The 19,262-nt window shown below is 44.5% G+C and overlaps 1 protein-coding gene across 1 annotated transcript; it reads left to right on the forward strand.

The window, feature by feature from the left end:
* The first annotated feature begins 16,273 nt into the window (after positions 1-16,273).
* On the forward strand, positions 16,274-18,664 carry LOC123185438 (uncharacterized). Its single transcript, XM_044597311.1, has 2 exons — positions 16,274-16,611; positions 17,786-18,664. Exons 1-2 carry the CDS (start codon positions 16,373-16,375, stop codon positions 18,534-18,536), a joined length of 990 nt encoding a protein of 329 aa, XP_044453246.1. The 5' UTR covers positions 16,274-16,372; the 3' UTR covers positions 18,537-18,664.
* Positions 18,665-19,262: the final 598 nt, after the last annotated feature.

Below are 19,262 nucleotides of genomic sequence, written 5' to 3' on the forward strand. Positions count from 1 at the left end.
GGTGGTTGTTGAACATTGAGAATGGTTGACAGCATTCTCAATCCCAATTAAGTAACATCATTAAACCCAACAACATTCATTTAAAGTAACGTGATGAGATCAACAGGATAATCCAAGAACTAGATACTCAAGATGTCCATAACCGGGGACACGGCTAATCATGATTAGTTTATACACTCTGCAGAGGTTTGCGCACTTTTCCCCACAAGACTCGATCGCCTCTATTGGATTTCTCGCACTACATGGTGTTTGAGAAACGGATGACCGAGACACAGTCTTTCAGAAGCGCTAGCACCTTACGATGGATAGACCGGTACACCTACTTTCCCCTACATCTGCTAGTCTACCCTGTAAGAGTTCGCACGACTTACTCAACTATGCCAGAGCCCATAATGGCTTGTGGCTGCACACGGAAGTTTCTAGTTTGAAAAATCTCATGATCCCTTTGAGCCTGGGTGGCGGTCCAAAAGAAAACAGGCAAGTCCTGGATTACCCAGGTGCCTAGACAGGCAATCCTAGAATAACCAGGTGCCTCAATCCACCCAGATGTGTGTTTAAGTTGCCACCTTAAGTAAACTATTAATTAACAATCTCACATCTGTCATGGATACTCTCAAAACCCAGTCCACGTCTACTAGCATAGCATGGCATAATAAGCAAACGTAGAAGTAACTCCCAAAGGTTTGATAATAAACAGGTAATAGGTACTACCTCATCTACTTCTCATCCCATAGTTTAATTAGATCCTAATCATGCAATGTGTGAAGATTGATCTAATGCAAAAAAACTGGGTATGGAAGGGAATATGATCAAAGTGTGAACTTGCCTGCGATGTTGATGAAGATGATTCGCACTCAAAACTCTTGATAGTTCTACTCGTCACACTCCGGTCAATCTATCGTAAGCAAGCAATAGTAACCACACATGAGCAATCACTCAAAAGATCAGAAAGAACAAAGAAGACGATTCAGAAAACTTCAAAACCAAGCAAATAACTCTTGCAACATAAAACAATTTCTAACAGTACCAAAATTATGTGAATTTGGCCTTATTAGAATGTTTAGGTCAAGAGCTTCGATTTGCAAAAAGAATCAACTCAAACGGAGCTACGAAACTCAAGTTATGATCAAACGAAGTTTGAATTCAAATCTGATCTAATTCAAATTTTAAACTTTCAAAAACATGTTTGAGTTAGATTACTGGATAGAGGAGATCATAACGAAGACGTGGGCGTTGGTTTCATTCATTTTGGACAAACGCGCGAAAACGAATGATTGTTTGAAGTTCAGGGACTAAACTGTAGAGAAAATCCTCACATATTGGTCCCTGGCCGAAAATAACTGAAAAAAAAGAAAAAGACTAAAAGGCGAACGTTCGTTTTCTATACCTAACCAGTGAACGTTTACTAAGTAACTAGTTTTAAAAGAAAACCGGTTTTTAAACGGAAAACCAAAGAAAAAAAAACCTAAACAAAACCGGCGAACCGGGGCGGTTATTACTGGTTCGGGGGAAGAAAACCCGACGGCGGCGGCGGCGTTCGTCGGTGTCCGAGAAGACGGCGGCGGCGGCTCGGGCTTGACCGGAGCGGCGGCTCTGGTAGCCTACCGCGAGGGCGGAGTGGACGGGGAGGGGCGGCGCTGGGCGGCGGGTGCGATGGTGGCGACGGCGGTGGTCATTGGCGGCGACAGATGCGGCCTCGGGCGGAGCTCGGCGGATCTCGCCGGCAGCGAGAGATGCGGCGCGAGGCATGGCTGCGAGCAGCGGGGAGGAGAGGAACGGGGCCCGGGGCCTCGTTATTTAAGGGGGGGAAGTAGCTGGCATGGAGGAGGGGTCAGGCGAGGAGGATGCGGAGTCCGGCCGGACTCCGGCGGCGGCGCTCCCATGCGGGAGTCGGAGACGAGCGGGGTGCGCTAGTGCGCTGGGCCGTGGCCTGGCTTGGGAGCTGGACTGGCCCAGTCGGCGAGGAGGGTTTTTTTAATAAACATTTTTTTTTCAGAGAACAAAAGTAATAAAAACAAAAATAACTAAAATATTATATAGGGATATAATATATCAAAATTTTCAGAAAATTATTTTCTACGACATGAACATTTTCCTAGCATCAAATAAAATTCACACAAATTCAGATAATTCAAAGAGTGCTACTGGTCTATTAAAATCCAACAAAAATCATTTAAAAAAATACCAAAATGATTTCAAATTAATTTTTCTCCAATTTTCTATTGTAGGGAATCATTTTACCCTATTTTCCATATATTTATTTTTGGAGAAAAATAATTTGAATAAAACTCAAATAACTCCAAATTGAAAATAAATTCGAAAGAACTTTGAATTTAATTCTTTGAAACTCCCAACTCATGTTTCATATAGTTTGAAGAAGTCATTTTATCTTCGCTCGTGAAAATCATTGAGTTGCATAAAGTTTCAGAATTGGAAATATTTCCAAATGAAATTCAAATATTTTCAAAAACCCTTTTCATTTATATAAATGGAAGAAGTCATGTCATCTTCTCTCCAGAGTTTTGTGATGAAAAGTATTTGAATTCATGGAGATCAGAAAGCAAATATGAAAGTTTGGGAAAGTCCTTTTATTCCCTCTCATTTAACTTTCAAAAAGTTTCGAATTCACTCACTCTCAGACAATCAATCAAACAATCAGTCAAATCTATCTATTTATTATAACATTCCAAAATTTAGAATTTTGGGATGTTACAATTCTCAAGACGGCTGATTTTGTTGAATTCTTCGGGGCACAATCCGTTGAAGAGAATATCACTAGCTTGACCATTGTATTGCAACATCTTCAACTCTTCTACGGTAGCTTCACGGTTCGGTTCTCTCCCATCAAAGAATTCACCTTGCAAGCCAACACACACAATAGCCCAAACGGCGGGGTTATGTCCAAGAATATGCATTTTCATCTTATGCTTCTAACTAGCAAAATTAGTACCATCAAAGTAAGGACCTCTACGGTGGTAATTTCCCTCACTAGACGCCATACTCTCCTAGGTTGTGAAACCAAGGATATGATCACCAAAAGCTATGGAAATCAAAGCAAATGGAGACCAAAGCTTTGATACCACTTGTAGGATCGAAAGTATGTCTAGAGGGCGGGTGATTAGACTACTTGACCAAATAAAAATCTAGCCTTTTCCCAATTTTAAGTCTTGGAAGATTTTAGCAACTTAGCACAATTCAAGTAATCAACCTACACATGCAATTCTAAGAGTATAGCAGCAGAATGTAAAACAATTGCATATGAAGGTAAAGGGAGGAGTTTGGAGGGAGCAAACGCAATGTAGACATGGAGATTTTTGGCGTGGTTCCGATAGGTAGTGCTATTGTACATCCATGTTGATGGAGACTTCAACCCATGAAGGGTAACGGTTGTGCGAGTCCACCAAGAAGCAACCTTGTCTATCCCACCATGGCCATCGCCCACGAAGGACTTGCCTCACTAGGGTAGATCTTCACGAAGTAGGCGATCTCCTTGCCCGTACAAACTCCTTGGTTCAACTCCACAATCTTGATGAAGACTCCCAAGTGACACCTAACCAATCTAGGAGACACCACTTTCCAAAAGGTAATAGATGGTGTTTTGATGATGAACTCCTTGCTCTTGTGCTTCAAATGATAGTCTCCCCAACACTCAACTCTCTCTCATAGGATTGGATTTGGTAGAAACATGATTTGAGTGGAAAGTAACTTGGGGAAGGCTAGAGATCAAGATTTATGTGGTTGGAATGGAATATCTTGACCTCAACACAAGTGTAGGTGGTTCTCTCTCAGAAAATGTAAGTTGAAAGTGTAGGCATGTTCTGATGGCTCTCTCCATGAATGAAGAGTGGGTGGAGGGGTATATATAGCCTCCACACAAAATCTAGTCGTTACACACAAATCTCCAAACTCGGTGGGACCGAATTATAAAACTCGGTCAGGCCGATTTAGTTTAAAATGTGAACGTTAGGATTTTCGGTGCGACCGGTTCCATTAGGGTTAGGACATAACATAATCTTGGTGAGACCGATTACACAAACTCGGTGGGACCGATTCTGGTAATAGACAAACAGAGAGTTGTTCAGGCAAACTCGGTGGGACCAATTCGCTCATCTCGGTTAGACCGAAATGTTACAAAGGGGAAACAAAGAGTTTGCATTGCAATCTCGGTGGGACCAATCGCTCATCTCGGTTGGACCGAAACGTTACGAAGGGAAACAGAGAGGTTGCAATCCCATCTCGGTGAGACCGAGATCCCTATCGGTGAGACCGAAGTGACTAGGGTTTGTGGCAGTGGCTATGTCAAGTGATCTCGGTGGCGCCGGATAGAAGATTTTGGTGGGGCCAAGTTTGACTTTTGGTTTGTGACATATGTGGATATGAGAAAGTAGTTGAGGGCTTTTGGAGCGTATCACTAAGCATTTTGAGCAAGTAACTCATTAAGCAACACCTCATCCCCCTTTTAATAGTATTGGCTTTTCCTATGGACTCAATGTGATCTTGGATCACTAAAAGTAAAATGTAGAGTCTTGTGCTTTGAGGTTGACCCAATCTTTTGTCCTTAGCATTTTCAGGGGTCCACTTTCTAATCCATGCCATGCCAATCATTGAGCTTTCCTGAAATATTTATCTTAAAATAGCATTAGCTCAATGAGCTATATGTTGTTAGGAATTACCAAAACCACCCAGGGATAGTTGCACTTTCAACAACTGATTCTTGATGCACGACTCGTGCCAGTCAAGATGTTATTTAGACACATCCCCCACTTCAGTTCGTAACAAGCACATCTCGATGGGTGACTTCCAGCGCACAAATTAAGATCATATCTGGTCCCAACACAAACTCATGGTTGTAAGCATTAAGACCTCATTCCCGTTCCTCTTTTTATTATAAGTGTCTGAATCACTGTTTGCTTGATTGATCCGGTCAAAAGCTGGAATTGATCCTTTGACATAAGCTTGGTAGATTCCATCGCTTCAAGGGAATCTTCCTCTCGTGGATTCAATAACCCAGGGTCACCTCTGGGAAAGTAGGTGTGTGATACTCTTTTCTGTTCCATTACCAGATCACTAAAAGGAGGTACCAACATCTCGTGTTTGGGACGTTGTGGGACCTGGTTAACTCGGTTTGCAGTCTTCCCATCCTTCATTGCTCGATCGGTGTAGGTCCACAGTGTGGTCTGTGGGTCCCATTAGCGGTTGGTGTTGAAGCTACCCGTCTATTTCTGTGGTTTTGGTTTGCTTCATTCCTTACTAATGTGCTTGTGGACATGTGGGGCTCCGGTCATTTCATAAGGTTGTCGTATGGTGTGTGGGGGCCATTATGTTGGGATTCATAGTAATTTCAAAAAATTTCCTACGTGCACACAGGATCATGTGATGCATAGCAATGAGAGGAGAGTGTTGTCTACGTACCCAACGCAGACCGACTGCGGAAGCGATGACACGACGTAGAGGAAGTAGTCGTACGTCTTCACGATCCAACCGATCAAGCACCGAAACTACGGCACCTCCGAGTTCGAGCACACGTTCAGCTCGATGACGATCCCCGGACTCCGATCCAGCAAAGTGTCGGGGAAGAGTTCCGTCAGCACGACGGCGTGGTGACGATCTTGATGTACTACAGCAGCAGGGCTTCGCCTAAACTCCGCTACAGTATTATCGAGGAATATGGTGGCAGGGGGCACCGCACACGGCTAAGGAATTGATCACGTGGATCAACTTGTGTCAACTTGTGTGTTTAGAGGTGCCCCTGCCTCCGTATATAAAGGAGGAGAGGAGGGGAGGCTGGCCGGCCAAAGAGGGAGGCGCAGGAGAGTCCTACTCCCTCTGGGAGTAGGATTCCTCCTCCAATCCTAGTCCAACTAGGATTCCTCGGAGGGGAAGGGAGAGAGGGGGGCCGGCCACCTTCTCCTAGTCCTAATAGGACTAGGGGAGGGGGAAGAGGCGCAGCCACCTTGGGCTGCCCCTTTCTCCTTTCCACTAAGGCCCATGAAGGCCCATATGGCTCCCGGGGGGTTCCGGTAACCTCCCGGTAACCCGGTAAAATCCCGATTTCACCCGGAACACTTCCGATGTCCAAACATAGGCTTCCAATATATCAATCTTTACGTCTCGACCATTTCGAGACTCCTCGTCATGTCCGTGATCACATCCGGGACTCCGAACAACCTTCGGTACATCAAAATGCATAAACTCATAATATAACTGTCATCGTAACCTTAAGCGTGCGGACCCTACGGGTTCGAGAACAATGTAGACATGACCGAGACATGTCTCTGGTCAATAACCAATAGCGGGACCTGGATGCCCATATTGGCTCCTACATATTCTACGAAGATCTTTATCGGTCAGACCGCATAACAACATACGTTGTTCCCTTTGTCATCGGTATGTTACTTGCCCGAGATTCGATCGTCGGTATCCAATACCTAGTTCAATCTCGTTACCGGCAAGTCTCTTTACTCGTTCCGTAATACATCATCTCACAACTAACATATTAGTTGTAATGCTTGCAAGGCTTATGTGATGTGTATTACCGAGAGGGCCCAGAGATACCTCTCCGACAATCGGAGTGACAAATCCTAATCTCGAAATACGCCAACCCAACATCGACCATTGGAGACACCTGTAGTACTCCTTTATAATCACCCATTTACGTTGTGACGTTTGGTAGTACCCAAAGTGTTCCTCCGGTAAACGGGAGTTGCATAATCTCATAGTCATAGGAACATGTATAAGTCATGAAGAAAGCAATAGCAACATACTAAACGATCAGGTGCTAAGCTAATGGAATGGGTCATGTCAATCAGATCATTCAACTAATGATGTGACCTCGTTAATCAAATAACAACTCATTGTTCATGGTCAGGAAACATAACCATCTTTGATTAACGAGCTAGTCAAGTAGAGGCATACTAGTGACACTCTGTTTGTCTATGTATTCACACATGTATTATGTTTCCGGTTAATACAATTCTAGCATGAATAATAAACATTTATCATGATATAAGGAAATAAATAATAACTTTATTATTGCCTCTAGGGCATATTTCCTTCAGTCTCCCACTTGCACTAGAGTCAATAATCTAGTTCACATCGCCATGTGATTTAACAGCAATAGTTCACATCACCATGTGATTAACACCCATAGTTCACATCGCTATGTGACCAACACCCAAAGGGTTTACTAGATTCAGTAATCTAGTTCACATCGCTATGTGATTAACACCCAAGGAGTACTAAGGTGTGATCATGTTTTGCTTGTGAGAGAATCTTAGTCAACGGGTATGTCATATACAGATCCGTAAGTATTTTGCGAATTCTATGTCTACAATGCTCTGCACGGAGCTACTCTAGCTAATTGCTCCCACTTTCAATATGTATCTAGATCAAGACTTAGAGTCATCTAGATTAGTGTCAAACTTGCATCGGCGTAACCTTTTACGACGAACCTTTTTCCGTAATCGAGAAACATATCCTTATTCCACTAAGGACAATTTTGACCGCTCTCCAGTGATCTACTCCTAGATCACTATTGTACTCCCTTGCCAAACTCAGTGGTATGGCATACAATAGATCTGGTATACAGCATGGCATACTTTATAGAACCTATGACTGAGGCATAGGGAATGACTTTCATTCTCTTTCTATTTTCTGCCGTGGTCGGGCTTTGAGTCTTACTCAACTTAACACCTTGCAACACAGGCAAGAACTCCTTCTTTGACTGTTCCATTTTGAACTATTTCAAAAATTTATCAAGGTATGTATTCATTGAAAAAATCTTATCAAGCGTCTTCATCTATCTATATAGATCTTGATGCTCAATGTGTAAGCAGCTTCACCAAGGTCTTTCTTTGAAAAACTTTTATTCAAGTATCCTTTCATGCTTTGCAGAATAATTCTACATTATTTCCGATCAACAATATGTCATTCACATATACTTATCAGAAATGTTGTAGTGCTCCCACTCACTTTCTTGTAAATACAGGCTTCACTGTAAGTCTGTACAATAACTATATGCTTTGATCAACTTATCAAAGCGTATATTCCAACTCCGAGATTCTTGCACCAGTCCATAAATGGATCGCTGGAGCTTGCACACTTTGTTAGCTCCCTTTGGATCGACAAAACCTTCCGGTTGCATCATATACAACTCTTCTTCCAGAAATCCATTCAGGAATGCAGTTTTGACATCCATCTGCCAAATTTCATAATCATAAAATGCGGCAATTGCTAACATGATTCGGACAGACTTTTAAGCATCGATACGAGTAAGAAAATCTCATTGTATTCAACACCTTGAACTTTGTCAAAAACCTTTTTCGACAAGTCTAGCTTTGTAGATAGTAACACTACTATCAACGTCCGTCTTCCTCTTGAAGATCCATTTATTCTTAATGACTCACCGATCATCGGGCAAGTCAATCAAAGTCTACACTTTGTTCTCATACATGGATCATATCTCAGATTTCATGGCCTCAAGCCATTTCGCGGAATCTGGGCTCATCATTGCTTCCTCATAGTTCGTAGGTTCATCATGGTCTAGTAACATGACTTCCAGAACAGGATTACCGTACCACTCTGGTACGGATCTCACTCTGGTTTACCTACGAGATTCGGTAGTAACTTGATCTGAAGTTACATGATCATCATCATTAGCTTCCTTACTAATTGGTGTAGTAGTCACAAGAACAGATTTTGTGATGAACTACTTTCCAATAAGGGAGAAGGTACAATTACCTTATCAAGTTTTCTACTTTCCTCCCACTCACTTCTTTCAAGAGAAACTCCTTCTCCAAAAAAACTCCGAATTTAGCAACAAAAGTCTTGCCTTCGGATTTGTGATAGAAGGTGTACCCAACAGTTTCCTTTGGGTATCCTATGAAGACACACTTCTCCGATTTGGGTTCGAGCTTATCAGGATGAAACTTTTTCACATAAGCATCGCAGCCCCAAACTTTAATAAACAACAGCTTAGGTTTACTGCTAAACCATAGTTCATACAGTGTCGTCTCAACGGATTTAGATGGTGCCCTATTTTAAAACGTGAATGCAGCTGTCTCTAATGCATAACCCCAAAACGATAGTGGTAAAGAGATATCATAGATCGCACCATATCAAATAAAGTGCGGTTACGACATTCGGACACACCATAACGATGTGGTGTTCCAGGTGGCGTGAGCTGTGAAATTATTCCACATTGTTTTAATTGAAGACCAAACTCGTAACTCAAATATTTGTCTCCGCGATCAGATCGCAGAAACTTTATTTTCTTGTTACGATGATTTTTCCACTTCACTCTGAAATTCTTTGAACCTTTCAACTATTTCAGACTTATGTTTCATCAAGTAGATATACCCATATCTGCTCAAATCATCTTGTGAAGGTCAGAAAACAACGATGCTTGCCACGAGCAACAACACTCATTGGATCGCATACATCGGTATGTATTATTTCCAACAAGTCAGTAACTCGTTCCATTGTTCCGAAGAACGGAGTTTTAGTCATCTTGCCCAAAAGGCACGGTTCGCAAGCATCAAATGATTCATAACCAAGTGATTCCGAAAATCCATCTTTATGGAGTTTCTTCATGCGCTTTACACCGATATGACCCAAACGGCAGTGCCACAAATAAGTTGCACTATCATTATTAACTTTGCATCTTTTGGCATCAATATTATGAATATGTGTATCACTACGATCGAGATCCAATGAACCATTTTCATTGGGTGTGTAACCATATAAGGTTTTATTCATGTAAATAGAACAACAGTTTATTCTCTTACTTAAATGAATAACCGTATTGCAATAAACATGATCAAATCATATTCATGCTCAACGCAAACACCAAATAACATTTATTTAGGTTCAACACTAATCCCGAAAGAATAGGGAGTGTGCGATGATGATCATATCAATCTTGAAACTACTTTCAACACACATCATCACTTCACCCTTAACTAGTTTCTGTTTATTCTGCAACTCCCGTTTCGAGTTACTACTCTTAGCAACTGAACCAGTACCAAATACCGAGGGGTTGCTATAAACACTAGTAAAGCACACATCAAACACCTGTATATCAAATATACCCTTTTTCACTTTGCCATCCTTCTTATCCACCAAATATTTAGGGTAGTTCCGCTTCCAGTGACCATTTCCTTTGCAGTGTAAGCACTCAGTTTCAGGCTTTGGTTCAGCTTTGGGCTTCTTCGTGGGAGTGACAACTTGCTTGTCAATCTACTTGAAGTTCCCCTTTCTTTCCCTTTGCCCTTTTCTTGAAACTAGTGATCTTGTCAACCATCAACACTTGATGCTCTTTCTTGATTTCTACCTTCGTTGATTTCAACATCACGAAGAGCTCGGGAATCATTTTCATCATCCCTTGCATACTATAGTTCATCACGAAGTTCTACTAACTTGGTGATGGTGACTAGAGAATTCTGTCAATCACTATCTTATCTGGAAGATTAACTCCCACTTGATTCAAGCGATTGAAGTACCCAGACAATCTGAGCACATGCTCACTAGTTGAGCGATTCTCCTCCATCTTTTAGCTATAGAACTTGTTGGAGACTTCATATCTCTCAACTCGGGTATTTGCTTGAAATATTAACTTCAACTCCTGGAACATCTCATATGGTCCATGACGTTCAAAACGTCTTTGAAGTCCCGATTCTAAGCCGTTAAGCATGGTGCACTTAAACTATCAAGTAGTCATCATATTGAGCTAGCCAAACGTTCATAACGTTCTGCATCTGCTCCTGCAATAGGTCTGTCACCTAGCGGTGCATCAAGGACATAATTCTTCTGTGCAGCAATGAGGATTTAACCTCAGATCACGGATCAAATCCGCAACATTGCTACTAACATTTTTCAACACAATTTTCTCTAGGAACATATCAAAATAAACACAGGGAAGCAACAACGCGAGCTATTGATCTACAACATGATTTGCAAAATACTACCAGGACTAAGTTCATGATAAATTTAAGTTCAATTTAATCATATTACTTAAGAACTCCCACTTAGATAGACATCCCTCTAATCCTCTAAGTGATCACGTGATCCAAATCAACTAAACCATGTCCGATCATCACGTGAGATGGAGTAGTTTCATCGGTGAACATCATTATGTTGATCATATCTACTATATGATTCACGCTCGACCTTTCGGTCTCCGTGTTCCGAGGCCATATCTGCATATGCTAGGCTCGTCAAGTTTAACCTGAGTATTCTGCGTGCGCAACTGTTTTGCACCCGTTGTATTTGAACGTAGAGCCTATCACACCCGATCATCACGTGGTGTCTCAGCACGAAGAACTTTCGCAACGGTGCATACTCAGGGAGAACACTTCTTGATAATTTAGTGAGAGATCATCTTATAATGCTACCGTCAATCAAAGCAAGATAAGATGCATAAAAAGATAAACATCACATGCAATCAATATAAGTGATATGATATGGCCATCATCATCTTGTGCTTGTGATCTCCATCTCCGAAGCACCGTCATGATCACCATCGTCACCGGCGCGACACCTTGATCTCCATCGTAGCATCGTTGTCGTCTCGCCAATCTTATGCTTCCACGACTATCACTACCGTTTAGTAATAAAGTAAAGCATTACATCGCGATTGCATTGCATACAATAAAGCGACAACCATATGGCTCCTGCCAGTTGCCGATAACTTGGTTACAAAACATGATCATCTCATACAATAAAATTCAGCATCATGCCTTGACCATATCACATCACAACATGCCCTGCAAAAACAAGTTAGACGTCCTCTACTTTGTTGTTGCATGTTTTACGTGGCTGCTACGGGCTTAAGTAAGAACCAATCTCACCTACGCATCAAAACCACAACGATAGTTTGTCAAATAGACTCCGTTTTAACCTTCGCAAGGACCGGGCGTAGCCATACTTGGTTCAACTAAAGTTGGAGAGGCAGTCGCCCGCAAGCCATCTCTGTGCAAAGCACGTCGAGGGAACCGGTCTCGCGTAAGCGTACGCGTAAGGTTGGTCCGGGTCGTCTCGTCCAACAATACCGCCGAACCAAAATATGACATGCTGGTAGGCAGTATGACTTGTATCGTCCACAACTCACTTGTGTTCTACTCGTGCATATAACATCAACATCAATAACCTAGGCTCTGATACCACTGTTGGGTTTCGTAGTAATTTCAAAAAATTTCCTACGCGCACACAGGATCATGTGATGCATAGCAACGAGAGGAGAGTGTTGTCTACGTACCCAACGCAGACCGACTGCGGAAGCGATGACACGACGTAGAGGAAGTAGTCGTACGTCTTCACGATCCAACCGATCAAGCACCGAAACTACGGCACCTCCGAGTTCGAGCACACGTTCAGCTCGATGACGATCCCCGGACTCCGATCCAGCAAAGTGTCGGGGAAGAGTTCCGTCAGCACGACGGCGTGGTGACGATCTTGATGAACTACAGCAGCAGGGCTTCGCCTAAACTCCGCTACAGTATTATCGAGGAATATGGTGGCAGGGGGCACCGCACACGGCTAAGGAATCGATCACGTGGATCAACTTGTGTCAACTTGTGTGTTTAGAGGTGCCCCTGCCTCCGTATATAAAGGAGGAGAGGAGGGGAGGCTGGCCGGCCAAAGAGGGAGGCGCAGGAGAGTCCTACTCCCTCTGGGAGTAGGATTCCTCCTCCAATCCTAGTCCAACTAGGATTCCTCGGAGGGGAAGGGAGAGAGGGGGGCCGGCCACCTTCTCCTAGTCCTAATAGGACTAGGGGAGGGGGAAGAGGCGCAGCCACCTTGGGCTGCCCCTTTCTCCTTTCCACTAAGGCCCATGAAGGCCCATATGGCTCCCGGGGGGTTCCGGTAACCTCCCGGTAACCCGGTAAAATCCCGATTTCACCCGGAACACTTCCGATGTCCAAACATAGGCTTCCAATATATCAATCTTTACGTCTCGACCATTTCGAGACTCCTCGTCATGTCCGTGATCACATCCGGGACTCCGAACAACCTTCGGTACATCAAAATGCATAAACTCATAATATAACTGTCATCGTAACCTTAAGCGTGCGGACCCTACGGGTTCGAGAACAATGTAGACATGACCGAGACATGTCTCTGGTCAATAACCAATAGCGGGACCTGGATGCCCATATTGGCTCCTACATATTCTACGAAGATCTTTATCGGTCAGACCGCATAACAACATACGTTGTTCCCTTTGTCATCGGTATGTTACTTGCCCGAGATTCGATCGTCGGTATCCAATACCTAGTTCAATCTCGTTACCGGCAAGTCTCTTTACTCGTTCCGTAATACATCATCTCACAACTAACATATTAGTTGTAATGCTTGCAAGGCTTATGTGATGTGTATTACCGAGAGGGCCCAGAGATACCTCTCCGACAATCGGAGTGACAAATCCTAATCTCGAAATACGCCAACCCAACATCGACCATTGGAGACACCTGTAGTACTCCTTTATAATCACCCATTTACGTTGTGACGTTTGGTAGTACCCAAAGTGTTCCTCCGGTAAACGGGAGTTGCATAATCTCATAGTCATAGGAACATGTATAAGTCATGAAGAAAGCAATAGCAACATACTAAACGATCAGGTGCTAAGCTAATGGAATGGGTCATGTCAATCAGATCATTCAACTAATGATGTGACCTCGTTAATCAAATAACAACTCATTGTTCATGGTCAGGAAACATAACCATCTTTGATTAACGAGCTAGTCAAGTAGAGGCATACTAGTGACACTCTGTTTGTCTATGTATTCACACATGTATTATGTTTCCGGTTAATACAATTCTAGCATGAATAATAAACATTTATCATGATATAAGGAAATAAATAATAACTTTATTATTGCCTCTAGGGCATATTTCCTTCACATTAACAGCTGGTCTGGTAGTTCTTTGCGGTCACTTTGCTTCTTCCTGCCTATTTGTCTATTTGCTCGTGTTAGCCGGATGCATGCGGGGTGGCTTGCTTCCTTATTTTTTCCTTGGGGTAGAGAGATTCACGAGTGTTATTACTTAGGGCCCATTGGTCGACGCGGTGGCGTGGGTCGGTGCATTGGTGTGCATGCTAGGCGCGTGGTGTCCAATCGTATGCCCTGGCAGATAAATGCAGCTGTGTTGGCTGCTGGACAGCTGGAGGTTTGGTTCACGAGATAGTGGTGTGCATTGGTTGGTGCGCCAAGACCGTGGGGTGCCATTGTATGCTTCTTTAAATGTTGTTGCGTGTTTGAGCCGACGGGTGAGCTGCTAAACCACACTTATTAGCGTGTCTTGGGTGTGGTGATGAGTGGGCGTGGTATAGATGGTGGGCATCTCCTATGTTTGATACTATCGAGCCAAGATGTGCGTTTATCATAACTTTATGGTCTTCGCTAGATGGCTTAAATGTCGAGCATTTTTCGAATGTGCTTATGGTTATGCTAGTTATGAGCACCCATGGCAGAGGAAGCATGCCAACTTAATGTCAATTGCCGCGCACCAATTGCCCATGCCTATCACGCCATGTATCCTTGACGTCTTCCACACTTCATGTAATGGCCACTGGCCACGCCTATAAAATGGTGGTCACCAGACACGAATACACAAGTGCATTCAATGGCCATGCTCTCTACTTATCATTGTTAGAATTTGCCTGACTTCTCAGTTGCATTTGGTCTTTTCGTTTGAATCCCTAGACCTTACAGTCCTAGTGAGATTGACTACCTTCCTAGGTCCATTGGGGGCACAAAGAGGTTTCGTAATTGTGTTTACAAATACTGATCATTGATTGTAATCGCTTTGCTCCCACTAATCATTGATTGTATTCGCTTTGCTCCCGTTGGTACGATAAACCTTGAGGTCACTTCAGGAAAAATGTTGTTTTCTACAAACCCATGTGCTTTGTGCATAACAACTTCATGGTAGAGTGGAAGCAACGCCTTACGAAAAAGATTGACACAAACCCACAATGTGTTGGGCAACTGAACCAAGTCTAAGAGCGTAAACCTTCACGACTAACTTGAAAAAGCATGTTGATTAGGGCCATGGGCCGGAATTGCCTAATACAGTCCACACCTTGCACCTTAGGAATCGTAGCAAGACAAAAAGTTAAGAGACGCAATATCAGCCGTCTGTAAGGTGAATCCATTAACAATCTCACCGACTAATGGTTTAAGAAAGCCCCTTTTTTGAAAAACACACGCACTAAGACCCCTTTCCGGCCCAAGAGCAGTGCCCTTCCAATAGACCTAAAGTCGCCTTTGTTTCCTCGCACGGAAGGGAAGAATAAGGGTTTAGTTCTGTCTTTTTGAAATGGTTTGGGACCCCCGTCCAAAATCAGGAGCTAACTAGCCCATCAGGGGTCTTCCGAGATAAGAAGCTAAACATAGAAGGTGTAAATGTCATCTTGAAACTCTGATTGAGACGTGAGTCCCCTTGCTCACCGATCAATTTGAGAATCAAAGTTTTTTGTTTACAATCATTGGCAATTGCGGGGAAGTATGCAATGATAGCATCCCTTTTAAGCAACTGATACTCGTTCTTGGCAGTAGATTTTCTCGTCCTTGTAGAGGTTGTTGATTTTATCTACTAATGCATATCTGCATTGCTACTCTTGCTTTGACAAAACAATCAGCATCAGCCTTGTAGTCGAGTGATACAATCTCATGAAAGGTATTTGCTTTTAAGATCTTGCCCCAATCTGTATTAGCACCCTACCCCGAAGAAAGGGCAAAGCCCACGCGATTGAGTTGGCCACGCATCAATAGAGCCCAACGCCAATCCGGGAGCCTTCGAGCGAGTCCATTTGCTTTGGACAGTTTCCGCAAAAATATCTTCTTGGAACCTCTTAACTTTGAAGAAGAATCTAGGGTTACACTTGACCATTTTCTTCTCCATGATGCAAATAAATATTAAAAATCCACCTACATTTATTTTCATTTCCGTTACGAATTTCTTATTGGACAAGGATTGATACAACAATAAATTACACCACCAATTGCAATCCAAAAGGTGTTGGTCGAAAATCTTCATGGTTGCATCTGAGTAGTGTAGTACCAATTCCGGGCCTTCAATTCACTGCCATATTTCTCTTTTGCGAATTAATTAATTAATTGAAATATGAAGTGCCAAATATGCAATCGCCATTCTTTAGTAGCGGAATAAATGCCTCAAATTTCCTAAAAGGATTTTGGGTCAAACTGGCGAGAAATAAATAAAGGATAAATGGGGAGACGGGAAAACCCGAAGCATTTCCGGCTGACCCCATTGACCAGCGTCGTTCCCTCTCCCAAGCCCTACGACACGGGCGGAGCAGCAGACGGGGACAAGTATTTTCCGCGACAACAGCAACCGCCGCAACCTTGCCATGCAACAGCAGCAGCAGCTCACGCCGCAGGGCTTCGGCGTCGGCGCGGCATTGTCGCCGATGCAGGGGATCGGCGCGTCCTCGTCTTCGTCGTCGTCGCAGGCGGCGGCCGCGACGGCGGCGGCGGCGGATGCGGCGAGGGCGCGCGCGGCGGAGCAGATGGCGTACGAGGACGCGTGGAAGGCGTGCAACCCGGACTTCACCACGCCCTTTGCCTCCGTCGAGGACGCCGTCACCAGGTGCGTCGATCTCGATCCTCCCCTTCGCAGCCGTCGTCTTCGTGCCCGTGCGTGTGGCGCGTGTTTCCCTCGCCTTCTTCTAGAATCTTCCATCGGTACGCCGTGCGTTTCTTTCTTATTACTCGGTTCTTTGTGAGCACGGCCGCGATTGACTCGGCGTCGCGACTTAGGAGCTCTGCGGCGAGATTAATTTGGTGCAGATTGCGATTTCAATGGAGAATGAATGATTTTTTTTTAGAATCAAATGGAAGTAAATGATTCTTTAGCGTGCCGTTGTTCCACACGGTTATATGCAGCGGCGAGTCTGATGGCAGGTTGATTGAAACCATGGTAAACACGAAAAATTGCTGGATCAATAATTTTCCCTGTGAATTGTAAAAAAAAAAACTGTCATAAGCAGGGAAAAGGACCGATAGAAAATTGCCCCCCTTTTGTTCTGTTTACCCTTTTATATGTTCCTGGACAAAATGTTCAGAAACATGTTCGTGTTTGCCTGAATTTTCTACCAATTTATGAAGAGATCTGTGCATGTATGGAAAAAATGGTTGATTATTTGCCCTGCAACAATTGATAGACTCATGTCAGATGATCCTTGATCAAGATAAACCACTAGCAGATATAAATTTCTGAAACCAATGTTTTAGCATGTTAAATTTGTCTGTTCAATATGCTCTTCGAACCTGCTAAATCAGACCATATCGTCAGATACATTGCATCGCTCCGATCTAGTACTTCGTTGTTGAAATGCTTGTTTTCCTTGCATACATTTATGCCTTTCTTTTAAAATGATGTCGAACATGTCAGTTTGTCATTACGAAGAATTAACACATATAGTACAGTATATCTGTATTGAAATGTTAATTGTTCTCAGGGGCTCAGGGTCCTTGCAACTTATGTTCGATCAGAAAACTGGTGAATATAGGGAGGAAATCACTCTGAGCCAGTGTGTTGCGATGTTTATACTGCCCATTTTTCGCAATTGCTTGCATGCATTATGCTGCATCTCCATAGAATATCTGAGACCTGTTCGCTTGCCCTCTTGTAGTTGAACTGTGATATTATTCTTCGTAACGCAAAGGATCGCAGACCATTGCAGATAGAAAATAGTACTACAGTACCACTCTAGAGAGATGAGCTAAACAGTGTGATCTTCCTCTCATGCATGGCATGCCAGGCTGCTCCCGTACCATGTCTTCGCGGATTACGATGAGGAGGACACCTACATCGACGACGCCGGGACGGAGAAGTCGAGTGCGGAGAGGTGGGACAACGACGTGGGAGCCACCATGATGAAGCAGATCGCGGAGTTCGAGAAGCACGTGCTGACCTTCAACGTCATGGCCCGGCAGCGCGCCGAAGGCACCATGCGCGGCGAGGAGCAGCTCCTGCTGGGGCGCGCGCTCATCCAGGACGAGTTCCGTGTGTCGGACAACGTGCGCCTCGCGCACATCCAGCAGCAACAGCAGGAGGCCGCGCGGGCGTCGCGCCTGGCACTCGCGCAGGCGCAGGCGCAGGTCGCGAACGCGTGGCCGCTGGTGCAGCCCAGCAACCCGTCCGGTTGGCAGCAGGCGCTCGCCGCGGCGGCGGCAGCGGGGGCGCGCGGCGACGGGGTGCCCGCGCAGATGGGGACGCCCCAGGGCGTGGCAATGCATCCACAGCTTGATCCTTCCGCGGCCGCTGCGTGGCTGATGATGCAGCAGCAGCAGCAACACCAGCAGCAGCAGCACCAGCAGCAGCAGCAGCTGGGCCTGGGCGTGTGGCCAACGCTCGCGGCGCCGCACGGCGTGGGCAGCTCAAATGGGCAGGTGGGGCCGTCGGCCTTGTGGCAGGAGCAGGCTGCTGGGGAACATACGACGAGCGGCACGGCGGTTGGCGGGATGGCGCAGCCGTGGTGGGCGGGTGGCGCACAAAGGAGGGAGCAGTAGGGCTTAGTATCATCAGACTGAGTGATATACATTTTGTATTGTAGCATGTGTGCATGTGTTCTCTGAACTCTGCTTGGATGTAAGAGCACCAAACAAACAGTGGATTATCATAACAGATCATGTTGTTCATCCCCGCAAATGGTTAGCTTTTCCCAAATGAAGTGCGACTCGTCAGGTGCGCTGCACTCTGGCCTTAATATTTTTCGATGGCAATTCCAGTCACACAATGATGACAATTTCTAATAACACGCCGCAAGTTTTTGTCAAAAATAAAATGTTCGTGTCTAACGTGTGGCATTTATCAGTTTTTTTTAACACCTAACACCGTGTGGCAAATGTCCATGGACACTTCAACGCACCTGAAATTCCGCAAACCAACACTAAACTGTGAAGGTTTGTGGACGTCCGGACTTGTGCCACATACGCATCCGACAAAGCGGGCCCTCCCAAAACCCTCTCATGTACATCCGCTCCAATCGTGCCTCCGCTTTGGCGTCGCATTCATGTTGGTTTAGAGCGGACGTGACCGGCCACTACAGCATGCTGGCCCAAAGGCGAATCATTCAACCGGCGGCGTGGCTTAGAGCGTCGTCCGCGCCACGTTAATGACGACTCAGAGCGACGCCATCGAATAGGACGGATTCCTACTTCCGATGATGGGCTTCCTTAAATACTCGAGGTCTTTGAACAAGCAAGTTGGATGCACACCCACTTAGTTTGATATTG

Source organism: Triticum aestivum, chromosome 2A, assembly GCF_018294505.1.
Source record: "Triticum aestivum cultivar Chinese Spring chromosome 2A, IWGSC CS RefSeq v2.1, whole genome shotgun sequence".
Classification (NCBI taxonomy): Eukaryota; Viridiplantae; Streptophyta; class Magnoliopsida; order Poales; family Poaceae; genus Triticum; species Triticum aestivum.